The sequence below is a fragment of the Saccoglossus kowalevskii genome, chromosome 16 (genome assembly GCF_978046115.1).
Source record: "Saccoglossus kowalevskii chromosome 16, keSacKowa6.1, whole genome shotgun sequence".
Taxonomy (NCBI): domain Eukaryota; kingdom Metazoa; phylum Hemichordata; class Enteropneusta; family Harrimaniidae; genus Saccoglossus; species Saccoglossus kowalevskii.
Window position 1 is genome coordinate 5,839,499 of NC_140656.1, and position 19,433 is coordinate 5,858,931.

The following is a 19,433-nucleotide window of genomic DNA, read 5'->3' on the forward strand; positions in this document are numbered from 1 at the left end:
GGCAAAGTACGGCAAAGCAGTGGCAAAAGACGGACAAAGTAGTGGCAAAGTACGCAAAGTAGTGGCATAGTACGGTAAAGTAGTGGCATAGTACGGCAAAATAGTGGCATAGTACGGCAAAATAGTGGCATAGTACAGCAAAATAGTGGCATAGTATGGCAAAATAGTGGCATAGTACGGCAAAGTAGTGGCATAGTACAGCAAAATAGTGGCGTAGTACGGCAAAATAGTGGCATAGTACGGCAAAATAGTGGCATAGTACGGCAAAATAGTGGCATAGTACGGCAAAGTAGTGGCAAAGTACGGCAAAGTAGTGGCAAAGTATGGCAAAGTAGTGGCAAAAGGCGGACAAAGTAGTGGCAAAGTACGGCAAAGGAGTGGCAAAGGACGGACAAAGTAGTGGCAAAGTACGCAAAGTAGTGGCATAGTACGGCAAAGTAGTGGCATAGTACGGCAAAATAGTGGCATAGTACGGCAAAGTAGTGACAAAGTATGGCAAAGCAGTGACAAAGTATGGCAAAGTAGTGACAAAATATGGCAAAGTAGTGACAAAGTTTGGCAAAGTAGTGGCAGTGTACTGAAAAGTAGTTGCAAGGTATGGCAAAGTAGTGGCAAAGTAAGGCAAAGTAGTGGCAAAGTACGGCAAAGTCGTGGCAAAGTACAGCAAAGTAGTGACAAATTAAGGCTAAGTAGTGGCAAAGTACGGCAAAGTATTGGCAAAGTACGGCAAAGTAGTGGCAAAGTATAGCAAATTAGTAGCAAAGTATGGCAAAGTAGTGTCAAAGTAAGGCAAAGTAGTGGCAAAGTACGGCAAAGTAGTGGCAAAGTAGTGGCAAAGTACTGCAAGCAGTGCAAAGTACGGCAAAGTGGTGGCAATGTACTGCAAAGTAGTGGCAAAGTATGGCAAAGTAGTGGCAAAGTACGGCAAAATAGTGGCATAGTACGGCAAAGTAGTGACTAAGTATGGCAAAGTAGTGACAAAGTATGGCAAAGTAGTGACAAAGTATGGCAAAGTAGTGACAAAGTATGGCAAAGTAGTGGCAGTGTACTGAAAAGTAGTTGCAAGGTATGGCAATGTAATGGCAAAGAAAGGCAAAGTAGTGACAAATTAAGGCTAAGTAGTGGCAAAGTACGGCAAAGTCGTGGCAAAGTACGGCAAAGTAGTGACAAATTAACGCTAAGTAGTGGCAAAGTACGGCAAAGTATTGGCAAAGTACGGCAAGGTAGTGGCAAAGTATGGAAAATTAGTAGCAAAGTATGGCAAAGTAGTGTCAATGTACTGCAAAGTAGTGTCAAAGTAAGGCAAAGTAGTGGCAAAGTACTGCAAGCAGTGGCAAAGTATGGCAAAGTAGTGGCAAAGTAGTGGTAAAGTACGGCAAAGTAGAGGCAAAGTACGGCAAAGTACGCAAAGTAGTGGCATAGTACGGCAAAATAGTGGCATAGTACGGCAAAGTAGTGACAAAGTCTGGCAAAGTAGTGACATAGTATGGCAAAGTAGTGACAAAGTATGGCAAAGTAGTGGCAGTGTACTGAAAAGTAGTTGCAAGGTATGGCAAAGTAGTGGCATAGTACGGCAAAATAGTGGCATAGTACGGCAAAATAGTGGCATAGTACGGCGAAATAGTGGCATAGTACAGCAAATAGTGACATAGTACGGCAAAATAGTGGCATAATACGGCAAAGCAGTGGCAAAGGACGGACAAAGTAGTGGCAAAGTACGCAAAGTAGTGGCATAGTATGGCAAAGTAGTGGCATAGTACGGCAAAATAGTGGCATAGTATGGCAAAGTAGTGGCATAGTACGGCAAAATAGTGGCATAGTACGGCAAAGTAGTGACAAAGTATTGCAAAGTAGTGACAAAGTATGGCAAAGTAGTGGCAGTGAACTGAAAAGTAGTTGCAAGGTATGGCAAAGTAGTGTCAAAGTAAGGCAAAGTAGTGGCAAAGTACGGCAAAGTAGTGGCAAAGTACGGCAAAGTAGTGGCAAAGTACTGCAAGCAGTGGCAAAATACGGCAAAGTAGTGGCAAGGTACTGCAAAGTAGTGGCAAATTATGGCAAAGTAGTGGCATAGTACGGCAAAGCAGTGGCAAAGGACGGACAAAGTAGTGGCAAAGTACTGCAAGCAGTGGCAAAGTACGGCAAAGTAGTGGCAAGGTACTGCAAAGTAGTGGCAAAGTACGGCAAAATAGTGGCATAGTACGGCAAAGCAGTGGCAAAGGACGGACAAAGTAGTGGCAAAGTACGCAAAGTAGTGGCATAGTATGGCAAAGTATTGGCAAAGTATGGCAAAGTAGTGGCAAAAGACGGACAAAGTAGTGGCAAAGTACGGCAAAGCAGTGGCAAAGGACGGTCAAAGTAGTGGCAAAGTACGCAAAGTAGTGGCATAGTACGGCAAAGTAGTGGCATAGTACGGCAAAATAGTGGCATAGTACGGCAAAATAGTGGCATAGTACGGCAAAACAGTGGCATAGTATGGCAAAATAGTGGCATAGTGCGGCAAAGTAGTGGCATAGTACGGCAAAATAGTGCACAGTACGGCAAAGTAGTGGCAAATTACGGCAAAGCAGTGGCAAAGTATGGCAAAGTAGTGGCAAAAGACGGACAAAGTAGTGGCAAAGTACGGCAAAGCAGTGGCAAAGGACGGACAAAGTAGTGGCATAGTACGGCAAAGTAGTGGCATAGTACGGCAAAATAGTGGCATAGTACGGCAAAGCAGTGACAAAGTATGGCAAAGTAGTGACAAAGTATGGCAAAGTAGTGACAAAGTATGGCAAAGTAGTGACAAAGTATGGCAAAGTAGTGGCAATGTACTGAAAAGTAGTTGCAAGGTATGGCAATGTAATGGCAAAGAAAGGCAAAGTAGTGAAAAATTAAGGATAAGTAGTGGCAAAGTACGGCAAAGTCGTGGCAAAGTACGGCAAAGTAGTGACAAATTAAGGCTAAGTAGTGGCAAAGTACGGTAAAGTATTGGCAAAGTACGACAAGGTAGTGGCAAAGTATGGAAAATTAGTAGCAAAGTATGGCAAAGTAGTGTCAATGTACTGCAAAGTAGTTGCAAAGTATGGCAAAGTAGTGTCAAAGTAAGGCAAAGTAGTGGCAAAGTACAGCAAAGTAGTTGCAAAGTATGGCAAAGTAGTGGCAAAGTAGTGGCAAAGTACGGCAAAGTAGAGGCAAATTACGGCAAAGTACGGCAAAGTACGCAAAGTAGTGGCATAGTACGGCAAAGTAGTGGCATTGTACGGCAAAGCAGTGACAAAGTATGGCAAAGTAGTGACAAAGTATGGCAAAGTAGTGACAAAGTATGGCAAAGTAGAGACAAAGTATGGCAAAGTAGTGGCAGTGTACTGAAAAGTAGTTGCAAGGTATGGCAAAGTAGTGGCAAAGTAAGGCAAAGTAGTGACAAATTAAGGCTAAGTAGTGGCAAAGTACGGCAAAGTAGTGGCAAAGTACGGCAAAATAGTGGCATAGTACGGCAAAATAGTGGCATAGTACGGACAAAGTAGTGGCAAAGTACGCAATGGAGTGGCATAGTATGGCAAAGTAGTGGCAAAATATTGGCAAAGTACGGCAAGGTAGTGGCAAAGTATGGAAAATTAGTAGCAAAGTATGGCAAAGTAGTGTCAATGTACTGCAAAGTAGTTGCAAAGTACGGCAAAGTAGTGGCAAAGTACTGCAAGCAGTGGCAAAGTACTGCAAGCAGTGGCAAAGTACGGCAAAGTAGTGGCAAGGTACTGCAAAGTAGTGGCAAAGTATGGCAAAGTAGTGGCAAAGTACGGCAAAGTAGAGGAAAAGTACGGCAAAGTATGCAAAGTAGTGGCATAGTACGGCAAAGTAGAGGCATAGTACGACAAAATAGTGGCATAGTACGGCAAAATAGTGGCATAGTACGGCGAAATAGTGGCATAGTACGGCAAATAGTGGCATAGTACGGTAAAATAGTGGCATAGTACTGCAAAGCAGTGGCAAAGGACGGCAAAATAGTGGCATAGTACGGCAAAGTAGTGACAAAGTATGGCAAAGTAGTGACAAAGTATGGCAAAGTATGGCAAAGTAGTGACAAAGTATGGCAAAGTAGTGACAAAGTATGGCAAAGTAGTGGCAAAGTACGGCAAAGTCGTGGCAAAGTACGGCAAAGTAGTGGCAAAGTATGGCAAAGTAGTGTCAAAGTAAGGCAAAGTAGTGGCAAAGTAGTGGCAAAGTACTGCAAGCAGTGGCAAAGTACGGCAAAGTAGTGGCAAAGTACTGCAATGTAGTGGGAAAGTATGGCAAAGTAGTGGCAAAGTACGGCAAAATAGTGGCATAGTACGGCAAAGCAGTGGCAAAGGACGGACAAAGTAGTGGCAAAGTACGCAAAGTAGTGGCATAGTACGGCATAGTACGGCAAAGTAGTGGCAAAGTATGGCAAAGTAGTGGCAAAAGACGGCAAAGTAGTGGCAAAGTACGGCAAAGCAGTGGCAAAGGACGGACAAAGTAGTGGCAAAGTACGCAAAGTAGTGGCATAGTACGGCAAAGTAGTGGCATAGTACGGCAAAATAGTGGCATAGTTCGGCAAAATAGTGGCATAGTACGGCAAAATAGTGGCATAGTACGGCAAAATAGTGGCAAAGTACGGCAAAGTAGTGGCAAAGTACTGCAAGCAGTGGCAAAGTACGGCAAAGTAGTGGCAAGGTACTGCAAAGTAGTGGCAAAGTATGGCAAAGTAGGGCGAAGTAGTGACAAAGTACGGCAAAATAGTGGCATAGTATGGCAAAGTAGTGACAAAGTATGGCAAAGTAGTGACAAAGTATGGCAAAGTAGGGACAAAGTATGGCAAAGTAGTGGCAGTGTACTGACAAGTACTTGCAAGGTATGGCAAAGTAGTGGCAAAGTAAGGCAAAGTTGTGGCAAAGCACGGCAATGTCATGGCAAAGTACGGCAAAGTAGTGACAAATTAAGGCTAGGTAGTGGCAAAGTGTGGCAAAGTACGGCAAAGTACGGCAAAGTAGTGGCAAAGTACGGCAAAGTAGTGGCAAAGTATGGCAAAGTAGTGTCAAAGTAAGGCAAAGTAGTGGCAAAGTAGTGGCAAAGTACTGCAAGCAGTGGCAAAGTACGGCAAAGTAGTGGCAAAGTACTGCAATGTAGTGGGAAAGTATGGCAAAGTAGTGGCAAAGTACGGCAAAATAGTGGCATAGTACGGCAAAGCAGTGGCAAAGGACGGACAAAGTAGTGGCAAAGTACGCAAAGTAGTGGCATAGTACGGCAAAGTAGTGGCAAAGTATGGCGAAGTAGTGGCAAAAGACGGCAAAGTAGTGGCAAAGTACGGCAAAGCAGTGGCAAAGGACGGACAAAGTAGTGGCAAAGTACGCAAAGTAGTGGCATAGTACGGCAAAGTAGTGGCATAGTACGGCAAAATAGTGGCATAGTTCGGCAAAATAGTGGCATAGTACGGCAAAATAGTGGCATAGTACGGCAAAATAGTGGCAAAGTACGGCAAAGTAGTGGCAAAGTACTGCAAGCAGTGGCAAAGTACGGCAAAGTAGTGGCAAGGTACTGCAAAGTAGTGGCAAAGTATGGCAAAGTAGGGCGAAGTAGTGGCAAAGTACGGCAAAATAGTGGCATAGTATGGCAAAGTAGTGACAAAGTATGGCAAAGTAGTGACAAAGTATGGCAAAGTAGGGACAAAGTATGGCAAAGTAGTGGCAGTGTACTGACAAGTACTTGCAAGGTATGGCAAAGTAGTGGCAAAGTAAGGCAAAGTTGTGGCAAAGCACGGCAATGCCATGGCAAAGTACGGCAAAGTAGTGACAAATTAAGGCTAGGTAGTGGCAAAGTGTGGCAAAATACGGCAAAGTACGGCAAAGTAGTGGCAAAGTACGGCAAAGTATGTCAAAGTAGTGGCAAAGTAGTGGAAAAGTACGGCAAAGTAGTGGCGAAGTACTGCAAAGTAGTGGCAAAGTACAACAAAGTAGTGGCAAGGTACTGCAAAGTAGTGGCAGTGTACTTACAAGTAGTTGCAAGGTATGGCAAAGTAGTGGCAAAGTAAGACAAAGTAGTGGCAAAGTACGGCAAAGTCATGGCAAAGTACGGCAAAGTAGTGACAAATTAAGGCTAAGTCGTGGCAAAGTGTGGCAAAGTACGGCAAAGTATTGGCAAAGTACGGCAAAGTAGTGGCAAAGTATGGCAAAGTATGGCAAATTAGTAGCAAAGTATGGCAAAGTAGTGTCAATGTACTGCAAAGTAGTTGCAAAGTTTGGCAAAGTAGTGGCAAAGTAGTGGCAAAGTAGTGGCAAAGTACGGCAAAGTAGAGGCAAAGTACGGCAAAGTAGTGACAAATTAAGGCTAAGTAGTGGCAAAGTGTGGCAAAGTACGGCAAAGTATTGGCAAAGTTCGGCAAAGTAGTGGCAAAGTATGGCAAAGTAGTGTCAATGTACTGCAAAGTAGTGGCAAAGTATGGCAAAGTAGTGTCAATGTACTGCAAAGTAGTGGCAAAGTAGTGGCAAAGTACGGCAAAGTAGTGGCAAAGTACTGCAAGCAGTGGCAAAGTACGGCAAAGTATGTCAAAGTACGGCAAAGTAGTGGTGAAGTACTGCAAAGTAGTGGCAAAGTACAACAAAGTAGTGGCAAGGTACTGCAAAGTAGTGGCAGTGTACTGACAAGTAGTTGCAAGGTATGGCAAAGTACGCAAAGTAGTGGCATAGTACGGCAAGTAGTGGCATAGTACGGCAAAGTAGTGACAAAGTATGGCAAAGTAGTGACAAAGTATGGCAAAGTAGTGACAAAGTATGGCAAAGTAGTGGCAGTGTACTGAAAAGTAGTTGCAAGGTATGGCAAAGCAGTGGCAAAGTAAGGCAAAGTAGTGACAAATTAAGGCTAAGTAGTGGCAAAGTACGGCAAAGTCGTGGCAAAGTACGGCAAAGAAGTGACAAATTAAGGCTAAGTAGTGGCAAAGTACGGCAAAGTCGTGGCAAAGTACGGCAAAGTATTGGCAAAGTACGGTAAAGTAGTAGCAAAGTATGGAAAATTAGTAGCAAAGTATGGCAAAGTAGTGTCAATGTACTGCAAAGTAGTTGCAAATTATGGCAAAGTATGTCAAAGTACAGCAAAGTAGTGGTGAAGTACTGCAAAGTAGTGGCAAAGTACAACAAAGTAGTGGCAAGGTACTGCAAAGTAGTGGCAGTGTACTGACAAGTAGTTGCAAGGTATGGCAAAGTACGCAAAGTAGTGGCATAGTACGGCAAAGTAGTGGCATAGTACGGCAAAGTAGTGACAAAGTATGGCAAAGTAGTGACAAAGTATGGCAAAGTAGTGACAAAGTATGGCAAAGTAGTGGCAGTGTACTGAAAAGTAGTTGCAAGGTATGGCAAAGCAGTGGCAAAGTAAGGCAAAGTAGTGACAAATTAAGGCTAAGTAGTGGCAAAGTACGGCAAAGTCGTGGCAAAGTACGGCAAAGAAGTGACAAATTAAGGCTAAGTAGTGGCAAAGTACGGCAAAGTCGTGGCAAAGTACGGCAAAGTATTGGCAAAGTACGGTAAAGTAGTAGCAAAGTATGGAAAATTAGTAGCAAAGTATGGCAAAGTAGTGTCAATGTACTGCAAAGTAGTTGCAAATTATGGCAAAGTAGTGTCAAAGTAAGGCAAAGTAGTGTCAAAGTACAACAAAGTACTGTCAAAGTACAACAAAGTAGTGGCAGTGTACTGACAAGTAGTTGCAAGGTATGGCAAAGTAGTGGCAAAGTAAGGCAAAGTAGTGGCAAAGTACGGCAAAGTCATGGCAAAGTACGGCAGAGTAGTGACAAATTAAGGCTAAGTCGTGGCAAAGTGTGGCAAAGTACGGCAAAGTATTGGCAAAGTACGGCAAAGTAGTGGCAAAGTATGGCAAAGTATGGCAAATTAGTAGCAAAGTATGGCAAAGTAGTGTCAATGTACTGCAAAGTAGTTGCAAAGTTTGGCAAAGTAGTGGCAAAGTAGTGGCAAAGTAGTGGCAAAGTACGGCAAAGTAGAGGCAAAGTACAGCAAAGTAGTGGCAAGGTACTGCAAAGTAGTGGCAGTGTACTGACAAGAAGTTGCAAGGTATGGCAAAGTAGTGGCAAAGTAAGGCAAAGTAGTGGCAAGGTACTGCAAAGTAGTGGCAAAGTATGGCAAAGTAGTGACAAAGTACAGCAAAATAGTGGCATAGTATGGCAAAGTAGTGACAAAGTATGGCAAAGTAGTGGCAAAGTATGGCAAAGTAGTGACAAAGTACAGCAAAATAGTGGCATAGTATGGCAAAGTAGTGACAAAGTACGGCAAAGTAGTGACAAAGTAGTGACAAAGTAGTGGCAAAGTACGGCAAAGTAGTGGCAAGGTACTGCAAAGTAGTGGCAAAGTATGGCAAAGTAGTGACAAAGTACAGCAAAATAGTGGCATAGTATGGCAAAGTAGTGACAAAGTATGGCAAAGTAGTGACAAAGTATGGCAAAGTAGGGACAAAGTATGGCAAAGTAGTGGCAGTGTACTGACAAGTACTTGCAAGGTATGGCAAAGTAGTGGCAAAGTAAGGCAAAGTAGTGGCAAAGTACGGCAAAGTCATGGCAAAGTACGGCAAAGTAGTGACAAATTAAGGCTAAGTAGTGGCAAAGTGTGGCAAAGTACGGCAAAGTATTGGCAAAGTACGGCAAAGTAGTGGCAAAGTATGGCAAATTAGTAGCAAAGTATGGCAAAGTAGTGTCAAAGTAAGGCAAAGTAGTGGCAGTGTACTGACAAGTAGTTGCAAGGTATGGCAAAGTAGTGCCAAAGTAAGGCAAAGTAGTGGCAAAGTACGGCAAAGTCATGGCAAAGTACGGCAAAGTATTGACAAATTAAGGCTAAGTCGTGGCAAAGTGTGGCAAAGTACGGCAAAGTATTGGCAAAGTACGGCAAAGTAGTGGCAAAGTATGGCAAATTAGTAGCAAAGTATGGCAAAGTAGTGTCAATGTACTGCAAAGTAGTTGCAAAGTTTGGCAAAGTAGTGGCAAAGTAGTGGCAAAGTAGTGGCAAAGTAGGCAAAGTAGAGGCAAAGTACAGCAAAGTAGTGGCAAGGTACTGCAAAGTAGTGGCAGTGTACTGACAAGTAGTTGCAAGGTATGGCAAAGTAGTGGCAAAGTAAGGCAAAGTAGTGGCAAGGTACTGCAAAGTAGTGGCAAAGTATGGCAAAGTAGTGACAAAGTACAGCAAAATAGTGGCATAGTATGGCAAAGTAGTGACAAAGTATGGCAAAGTAGTGGCAAAGTATGGCAAAGTAGTGACAAAGTACAGCAAAATAGTGGCATAGTATGGCAAAGTAGTGACAAAGTACGGCAAAGTAGTGACAAAGTAGTGACAAAGTAGTGGCAAAGTACGGCAAAGTAGTGGCAAGGTACTGCAAAGTAGTGGCAAAGTATGGCAAAGTAGTGACAAAGTACAGCAAAATAGTGGCATAGTATGGCAAAGTAGTGACAAAGTATGGCAAAGTAGTGACAAAGTATGGCAAAGTAGGGACAAAGTATGGCAAAGTAGTGGCAGTGTACTGACAAGTACTTGCAAGGTATGGCAAAGTAGTGGCAAAGTAAGGCAAAGTAGTGGCAAAGTACGGCAAAGTCATGGCAAAGTACGGCAAAGTAGTGACAAATTAAGGCAAATTAGTAGCAAAGTATGGCAAAGTAGTGTCAAAGTAAGGCAAAGTAGTGGCAAAGTACTGCAAGCAGTGGCAAAGTAGTGGCGAAGTACTGCAAAGTAGTGGCAAAGTACAACAAAGTAGTGGCAAGGTACTGCAAAGTAGTGGCAGTGTACTGACAAGTAGTTGCAAGGTATGGCAAAGTAGTGCCAAAGTAAGGCAAAGTAGTGGCAAAGTACGGCAAAGTCATGGCAAAGTACGGCAAAGTATTGACAAATTAAGGCTAAGTCGTGGCAAAGTGTGGCAAAGTACGGCAAAGTATTGGCAAAGTACGGCAAAGTAGTGGCAAAGTATGGCAAATTAGTAGCAAAGTATGGCAAAGTAGTGTCAATGTACTGCAAAGTAGTTGCAAAGTTTGGCAAAGTAGTGGCAAAGTAGTGGCAAAGTAGTGGCAAAGTAGGCAAAGTAGAGGCAAAGTACAGCAAAGTAGTGGCAAGGTACTGCAAAGTAGTGGCAGTGTACTGACAAGTAGTTGCAAGGTATGGCAAAGTAGTGGCAAAGTAAGGCAAAGTAGTGGCAAGGTACTGCAAAGTAGTGGCAAAGTATGGCAAAGTAGTGACAAAGTACAGCAAAATAGTGGCATAGTATGGCAAAGTAGTGACAAAGTATGGCAAAGTAGTGGCAAAGTATGGCAAAGTAGTGACAAAGTACAGCAAAATAGTGGCATAGTATGGCAAAGTAGTGACAAAGTACGGCAAAGTAGTGACAAAGTAGTGACAAAGTAGTGGCAAAGTACGGCAAAGTAGTGGCAAGGTACTGCAAAGTAGTGGCAAAGTATGGCAAAGTAGTGACAAAGTACAGCAAAATAGTGGCATAGTATGGCAAAGTAGTGACAAAGTATGGCAAAGTAGTGACAAAGTATGGCAAAGTAGGGACAAAGTATGGCAAAGTAGTGGCAGTGTACTGACAAGTACTTGCAAGGTATGGCAAAGTAGTGGCAAAGTAAGGCAAAGTAGTGGCAAAGTACGGCAAAGTCATGGCAAAGTACGGCAAAGTAGTGACAAATTAAGGCAAATTAGTAGCAAAGTATGGCAAAGTAGTGTCAAAGTAAGGCAAAGTAGTGGCAAAGTACTGCAAGCAGTGGCAAAGTAGTGGCGAAGTACTGCAAAGTAGTGGCAAAGTACAACAAAGTAGTGGCAAGGTACTGCAAAGTAGTGGCAGTGTACTGACAAGTAGTTGCAAGGTATGGCAAAGTAGTGGCAAAGTAAGGCAAAGTAGTGGCAAAGTACGGCAAAGTCATGGCAAAGTACGGCAAAGTAGTGACAAATTAAGGCTAAGTCGTGGCAAAGTGTGGCAAAGTACGGCAAAGTATTGGCAAAGTAATGCAAAGTAGTGGCAAAGTATGGCAAAGTATGGCAAATTAGTAGCAAAGTATGGCAAAGTAGTGTCAATGTACTGCAAAGTAGTTGAAAAGTTTGGCAAAGTAGTGGCAAAGTACGGCAAAGTAGTGTCAAAGTAGTGTCAAAGTAGTGGCAAAGTACGGCTAAGTAGTGGCAAAGTACTGCTAGCAGTGGCAAAGTATGGCAAAGTAGTGGCAAGGTACTGCAAAGTAGTGGTAAAGTATGGCAAAGTAGTGGCAGTGTACTGACAAGTAGTTGCAAGGTATGGCAAAGTAGTGGCAAAGTAAGGCAAAGTAGTGGCAAAGTACGGCAAAGTAGTGGCAAAGTATGGCAAAGTAGTGGCAAAAGACGGACAAAGTAGTGGCAAAGTACGGCAAAGCAGTGGCAAAGGACGGACAAAGTAGTGGCAAAGTACGCAAAGTAGTGGCACAGTACGGCAAAGTAGTGGCATAGTACGGCAAAATAGTGGCATAGTACGGCAAAGTAGTGACAAAGTATGGCAAAGTAGTGACAAAATATGGCAAAGTAGTGACAAAGTACGGCAAAGTCGTGGCAAAGTACGGCAAAGTAGTGACAAATTAAGGCTAACTAGTGGCAAAGTACGGCAAAGTATTGGCAAAGTACGGCAAGGTAGTGGCAAAGTATGGAAAATTAGTAGCAAAGTATGGCAAAGTAGTGTCAATGTACTGCAAAGTAGTGGCAAAGTATGGCAAAGTAGTGGCAAAGTAAGGCAAAGTAGTGGCAAAGTACGGCAAAGTCATGGCAAAGTACGGCAAAGTAGTGACAAATTAAGGCTAAGTCGTGGCAAAGTGTGGCAAAGTACGGCAAAGTATTGGCAAAGTACGGCAAAGTAGTGGCAAAGTATGGCAAAGTATGGCAAATTAGTAGCAAAGTATGGCAAAGTAGTGTCAATGTACTGCAAAGTAGTTGCAAAGTTTGGCAAAGTAGTGGCAAAGTAAGGCAAAGTAGTGTCAAAGTAGTGGCAAAGTACGGCTAAGTAGTGGCAAAGTACTGCTAGCAGTGGCAAAGTATGGCAAAGTAGTGGCAAGGTACTGCAAAGTAGTGGTAAAGTATGGCAAAGTAGTGGCAGTGTACTGACAAGTAGTTGTAAGGTATGGCAAAGTAGTGGCAAAGTAAGGCAAAGTAGTGGCAAAGTACGGCAAAGTAGTGGCAAAGTATGGCAAAGTAGTGGCAAAAGATGGACAAAGTAGTGGCAAAGTACGGCAAAGCAGTGGCAAAGGACGGACAAAGTAGTGGCAAAGTACGCAAAGTAGTGGCATAGTACGGCAAAGTAGTGGCATAGTACGGCAAAATAGTGGCATAGTACGGCAAAGTAGTGACAAAGTATGGCAAAGTAGTGACAAAATATGGCAAAGTAGTGACAAAGTACGGCAAAGTCGTGGCAGAGTAGTGACAAATTAAGGCTAACTAGTGGCAAAGTACGGCAAAGTACGGCAAGGTAGTGGCAAAGTATGGAAAATTAGTGGCAAAGTACGGCAAAGTAGTGGCAAAGTACTGCAAGCAGTGGCAAATTACGCCAAAGTAGTGGCAAAGTATGGCAAAGTAGAGGCAAAGTACGGCAAAGTACGCAAAGTAGTGGCATAGTACGACAAAGTAGTGGCATAGTACAGCAAAATAGTGGCATAGTACGGCAAAATAGTGGCATAGTACGGCAAATAGTGGCATAGTACGGCAAAATAGTGGCATAGTACAGCAAAGTAGTGGCATAGTACGGCAAAATAGTGGCATAGTATGGCAAAGTAGTGGCATAGTACGGCAAAATAGTGGCATAGTACGGCAAAATAGGGCAAAGTAGTGGCGAAGTATTGCAAAGTAGTGACAAAGTACAACAAAGTACTGGCAAGGTACTGCAAAGTAGTGGCAGTGTACTGACAAGTAGTTGCAAGGTATGGCAAAGTAGTGGCAAAGTAAGGCAAAGTAGTGGCAAGGTACTGCAAAGTAGTGACAAATTAAGGCTAAGTAGTGGCAAAGTAGTGGCAAAGTAGTGGCAAAGTAAGGCAAAGTAGTGGCAAGGTACTGCAAAGTAGTGACAAATTAAGGCTAAGTAGTGGCAAAGTGTGGCAAAGTACGGCAAAGTATTGGCAAAGTACGGCAAAGTAGTAGCAAAGTATGGCAAAGTAGTGTCAATGTACTGCAAAGTAGTTGCAAAGTATGGCAAAGTAGTGGCAAAGTACGGCAAAGTAGTTGCAAAGTACTGCAAAGTCGTGGTAAAATAGTTGCAAAGTACGGCAAGGTACAGCAAAGTAGTGGCAACGTAGGGCAACGTCTACCAACTTTGCCTAGCTTTGCACTCTGTTTTAACAGCTTGGGCCATTATGCAACGACTGCAGAAACTATTTGTTTATTGAAAATTCATGCAATTTTTAAAATGTTTCATAAACTTCAAAAATCTAAAGAATCAAAATGACTTTCTCCTATAAATGGTTGACATCACAGCAATAAAGAATACACAAAAAATGCTTTATGCCTTTTTCTTGGGTGTGCCAAAACCAAAAAAAAAAAATCTTTTTCCAGCTGGTTTGCTCAGATTGTCTCCCATGCAAGTACTAGCCATGCTCGATTGATCTTAACTTTTTTTAGGGACTGATCAACTGACCACTGAGCTATGATGTTCGTTTAAATTTCATTCCAATTGGGGCCATTTAATGTTTAGAAATATTTCAAAATTGCTTTCGTTTCCACTTGTGTCTGTCGTCAGTTGACCTATCGATCTCTACATAACTACGATAATGAAACGGCTATTTACGGCATATTTATTCACTTTTGCGAATTTTTAACCATGGGTCTCAATAGTATGACAACACAGGCATATAAATAAACTAACTATCTAGGATCTTTATTTGTTCCAAGTAATCCAGAGTAGAACGGAATGAAACGAATCAACGCTATCGTCCGTTATCATTATTTTAATATTGGATGCAACCATTATTTTATGGGAGACCATGGGTCATAACTTGAGTGGAGTTAACACCCATCAATTTAAAAATGTATTGATCAATAAGAGTCCAAGTTACAGGGAAACATTATTTTGATTTTTCAGTGGACCAATAAATGCATTTGACAAGGAAATATAAAAACAGATTGCTGCATTATAAGTATCACTTCCTTTTCAAATTAGTAGTTCATGCTTATTTGAATCTGAACATAACAGGCCAATTCCATCACACCTTGCTAGGCTCAAACTTCCATCAAATAAGTGCATTCCAAATAAAGATAATTCTCCACAAATATTAGAGGGCGCTGACTAAAAAATTGCCATAATTTACGTTAAAAGAACTGATATATATATAGATCAAAGCCAGTGAACTACACCATGGTCTTTTGGTCCTGGGTGGTTGGTGTACCGAAAAGAGAATGTTGTGTTCATCTTGTATACATTAAGATTTAATAGGGCCATTAAGTGTCAAGAAGCAGTCTCTCAATCTGAAAGTTAAATGAGGGTTTTGAAAGATTAAATAAGGACACACAAGTGTCAATGATTAAGTATAATATAGTACAAAACCAGCCTTATTACTTCAGCCTGTTAATTCACACTTAGTGTTCATGATTGATTGAACACTCTACTTTCAAAGTTAAATATAGCAGCAAGCAGCAATGTGGAAGTTTTCAAACTATATAATTATGTTATATAAATATACATTAACACTCCTACAAAGAATTGACAGGTTTATTTCGTTTGAAATGTATACTCTTTAAGCAATCTGACTCGCAGTATAGAAGATGAAATTGAAGCAACAAAAATTAATAAATATTACATATAGTTCAACTGTACCATTTTTATTTCAATTGATTAAATCCAATCAGTGTTTGCATCACACTGGTACTGGAATTTCGCTTGAACCTTGATAAAGCATCAGCTGTTCAATAAAAGTGCGTTCTGTCCACCTAATTAACCTTTTCATCACCACCTCTCTCTTTTCATCACAGGATAGTCTCCTTTATAGTCTGCAATTTCCTTCAGAAAATTGGGACAAAAATAGCCAAAATTTTTGAGTAAAAACTGAAAATTGATTCAAAATGTGTCCAAAATTAAACTAAATTGAAGAATATAAGAAAAAAAAAGTGGAAAAATATGGGCGAGAAAGTATGGTGGTTAAAAGGTTATGGAAAATGGCTGAAGGGTATACAAATTGGAATACAGTTCTTGAGTTCAAGTGTAACAAATGGGATGTGAAATCTAACATATGGGAGGGTCATGCAGATGGCGAAAATGACTGTTCCCACAAAATGTACATTCAGATAAACTGTTGAAAAAAAACCAGCACCAGTTTTTAATGCATATGTTATTTGTCTTTGAAATAAAGCATTTAACATTAAATAAGTATACTGTAAAAAGGTTAAAGGGTCATGGCACTGCACTGTTGGCATATTTTTCAAGCCACTTAAACTTTGACAAAATAAACATGCACCAAATGAGTTAGCCGAGGAATTCAATTGCGCATTTAAGACTTTCAGTAAACTGTAGTCCAGTGTGTTCCCCATATCATAAAATGGGTTTTTGATTGGTTTAAATCACAGTTAAATCAAAATATAAATACACTCACCAACTGAACATTTTACCTTGTGTGTTTATTTATGTGATAATACTACACTGCATAAATCATTAAATTTTCATTAATTGATAATTTTAGGGCACTTTTCAGGGTTAATTATTACTGCCCAAAAATTTAACAATTTTCCAGACTTATGAGAGTATAGCAATTGACAGTAGACCAATCAGCAACTAATAGGAATATGGGGTATACCATTTTACTGAAAACATGGTGGTAGAAGAGCTACTGAAAAGGGGTGAAACAATTGAACAATTAGGGTTATATTTGAAATTTGTGATACTTTACTCTCTTTCAAGGGCAAGGCAGCGATCAGAAGATAATCACGCAAATTTTTAACAATTTAAAAGCCAAACATTTGTGTGCAACATTTTTAATTTTGGACCAAACGGAAACAATTACATTTATTTTGTGACAAAAATTGACACTGGCAATCAAAGAGTTATAGGTCAATAACCCCTTAACCTCTGAAAATGTACAAATTATAAAATAAAAATCTAAACTAAAAATCTATACCTTTGTATCACTTAGAAAAAAAGCTGTAGATAGCTTAAAACAAGTAATATTAGTGATTTCCAGTCACTACCAACTAGAAATTATTGCACATAAAAATTAACATGACATACCTGAACAATATTTTGTTGTAAAGAAATAATTCCAACAGTTCCAAGAAACAAAATGATAAAAAGTTAAAATAACACTGTTTAAATTCTGTATTTGTTTTTCTATAAAACAAAATTGTCAAGTTGAGTTCAATACGAGTCATATCTAGAATTTATAAGATGCGGGTATGTAAGTAAGTATCTCATGCCAATTATGACAAGACAAAAACCTACATCTCTAGGAATTCTTATGCAAATGAGCCAGCCCGTGAAAGAATCAGTTAAAGCCCTCACTTCTGTTCACGCAATTGAACTCTTCCAAACATCCACTGCATTCTGTGATGAAATTGGTTATTGCATGGAACTCACTGTAATGCGTCAAAGTTGAAAACAATCTTATGAATTCTTTGTCATATGCAAATTATACGTACGTAAAAAATATTGCTTATACACACAAAATCAGAACATGTACAATATGACGATTATGGTGATTTAAAGGATGGTAGTCGTCGTGCTGTGCATGTGAGACATTTGTGTTGATAAACATTGATTCTCCAACAATCCATGTGATCTTCTAATGGAAATCACAAGTATGAGGTTTGACCTAGGCGTGACTTGCACTAATTACCACCGGTGACCCTTTTGATACCTTCCAATCGCCTAAAAAATACCTAAATAAAGCTTGGTAACGGTCTCAGTTCGTACTTGTTGATCTGCGCAACAGTCAAAGTCGCCATCTTTGTTTATATGAGACCCATATATCTCGTGCATGTGTGGCGCGACAACCACCACCCTTTAATTGAACTACTAGAAAATATATTCAAATAATGGTCTCCAATGAAAAACCATCAACACAAGAAAACTTCAATATAGCGCCCTCAATTGGTGAAGCTTTCCTGCATTCTGAAATATTGATGTCCAAAAAACCAGTGCGAGTAAATGACATGCATAAACCAAATTTGCGTTTTTTTAAGGGACATCTATATACATATATGACTAATAATTATATGATACTAAACTGATGAGGAGCAAATCAAACAGGTGTTGTACCCCAATAATATCATAACTGAAAACAAAAACCTTCTCAGACTCCATACATGAAGCCATTAATTTTGTAACAATGGTGTCAATAAATTGAATATTATACTCTACATTTGTTTTACATAAAGGTACATCTCTAAATTTAGTTAATTTTAGAAAATATCTATTAAGGTATGTTAATCATCTAAATCTGGTGAAAAAATAGTAATTATATTAATATTGTGCTTTTATTTATATCCATGAGCATGCTCCATATACTAGTATAGCGATATTCTGCTTAAAACAGGTACATTTGTATCATGTGACTAGGAATTAACCAATTAAAGAAGTCTATTTTATTTCTCAAATTGAGATACACTTCTGTAATTATCTATAGTTTAATGTGAGGGTTATATTTAAAAAATAAATATTTACAAACAAAGACATTTTAAAATTATTGCAAAATTATTGCACTTGAAGCATAGAACAGTAGTAAATATTGTACTTGACTAAAATCAACTAAAATACACTACTTTATCACCAACTGTTTATTACAGATATTCAAATTTAATATGTAATCAGTTTCTTTGTGTTGCCATGCAACTCTTCTTCTGATTTTGTCGCAATTAACAATAAAGCAATATTCCAGAAAACAGAGTTGATTTAAATTTAAAGCCAATGGAATTCTTGCATTTTAAAAATTGCAACCATGTGGATCAACCATAAACTAAAAGTGATATATTTATATTTCACAAAATCATGAAGGATTTTGGCCCCAAGTATTTGATAAGCACCAGGATATACACTACAAAATTTGTTTAGAAAGTGTTTCACCAATTTAATTTTACAGACTGGTTCAACAATACTATCGTTGTTTCAGCACTCTAGTAAACTGCTGTACTCAATTAATTCATTCATTCAGCATTCCCTTGTTGCATTTCTTCTTTGATCACATCAAATTCATTGTTCCATTCCCCCGAATGGTCACACTAATAGGGAATTTGATTTTGATAATATTGGATCATGTCATAAGTTCGACTCCTAAAAAAAAAAAATATATATATATATATATATTGATACAGTTATATATGTACTACAAACATTTATTGTACAGTAGCTAAATTAGAAATCATATATATATATCTTTTTTGAAAGACAGACGCTAATATCTGAAAACTCTACAAAAAAGATAGCATTAACAAACTTGTGCTTAAAATTTACATAAAAATGCTTTACACACCCCTATGGGAGATGTGCTTCTGAATTTGCAAAATCTTTGAAAGGTAATATATTATACAACATAAATGGTTTTATGCTAGACAGACTGATGAATCAATATGCACAGTACAGCACAGACAGACAGACGGATAATAGACAGACTACACAATAAGAGATACTTTACCTCATGCTTAAATGTGAATCCCTGATGACTTTGATCATGAAGTTAGCAGCTTCCTTCTCACTCTGAGTCGGTGCAAACCGTTGCCTGTAACACAAATAATAGCATTCATTAATACCCATTAACAGAATCATTCCGTATTCTGATGAGGTAAGAAGCGGTTATCAACAAACTAATATAAATTGAGGAAACAATGACCGACTAGGCAGAAACTACATGCCATACAACTGCAGTTAATTTCAGGGTATGAAAAACTCAAAGGCACAGCTGTGCGATTCAGATGACACATCGTAATCTATCAACAGTTTCATTGTTACTTTGACATCTCCTGGAATAATCTGGGAAGACACCACCGAGTTGTGCAAGCTTGTGTAAAGAGAGATAAAAATAAAACCTTGCTGAGAAAATATTGTCAGGCTATCAGAATAGACGAATAAAAATCATTGTAACATATGTATTATAGAAAGAATATTCTCTAAACCCAGATCTGCATATTATGTTAACATCCATAGGAAATCTACTTCATGAGTTTGCACACAATGACTGGAGATCACAAATGTTGTCATGCTCATCACAAGGCTGAAATCAAAGAAAGCTTAGAAAGAACTCCTGTGTGCTGAGAGTATTGAAGACACATTAAAAACTAATTCAAAATTACTTGTACTTGAGATATTGATGGAATAGCTGAAAACTAATTATGTAAATCAGGTAACTGATATGAATGTATTTGAGTGTAAAACTAACAAGGCTTGCGTAATGTAATATCTATGTACCAAGTTTCATTGAAATGTGATTAGAACAAAAAAACTATGAATTATTATTAGAGAATTAATATGAACAAACTTCAACCCAA

At 39.7% G+C, this 19,433-nt stretch overlaps 1 protein-coding gene across 1 annotated transcript in view; it reads right to left on the reverse strand.

Moving 5' to 3' along the window:
• Nucleotides 1-13,824: 13,824 nt before the first annotated feature.
• LOC100369572 (phosphatidylinositol 4-kinase alpha-like) overlaps nt 13,825-19,433 on the reverse strand; it is a 68,080-nt gene continuing 62,471 nt past the window's right edge. Inside the window, exons 41-42 of the mRNA XM_085491663.1 lie at nt 18,584-18,667; nt 13,825-18,222 (exon numbers count right to left, since the gene is read on the reverse strand). Coding sequence (XP_085347789.1) covers nt 18,171-18,222; nt 18,584-18,667 — 136 coding nt within the window. The 3' untranslated portion in view covers nt 13,825-18,170. The remainder of the gene's footprint in view (nt 18,223-18,583; nt 18,668-19,433) is intronic.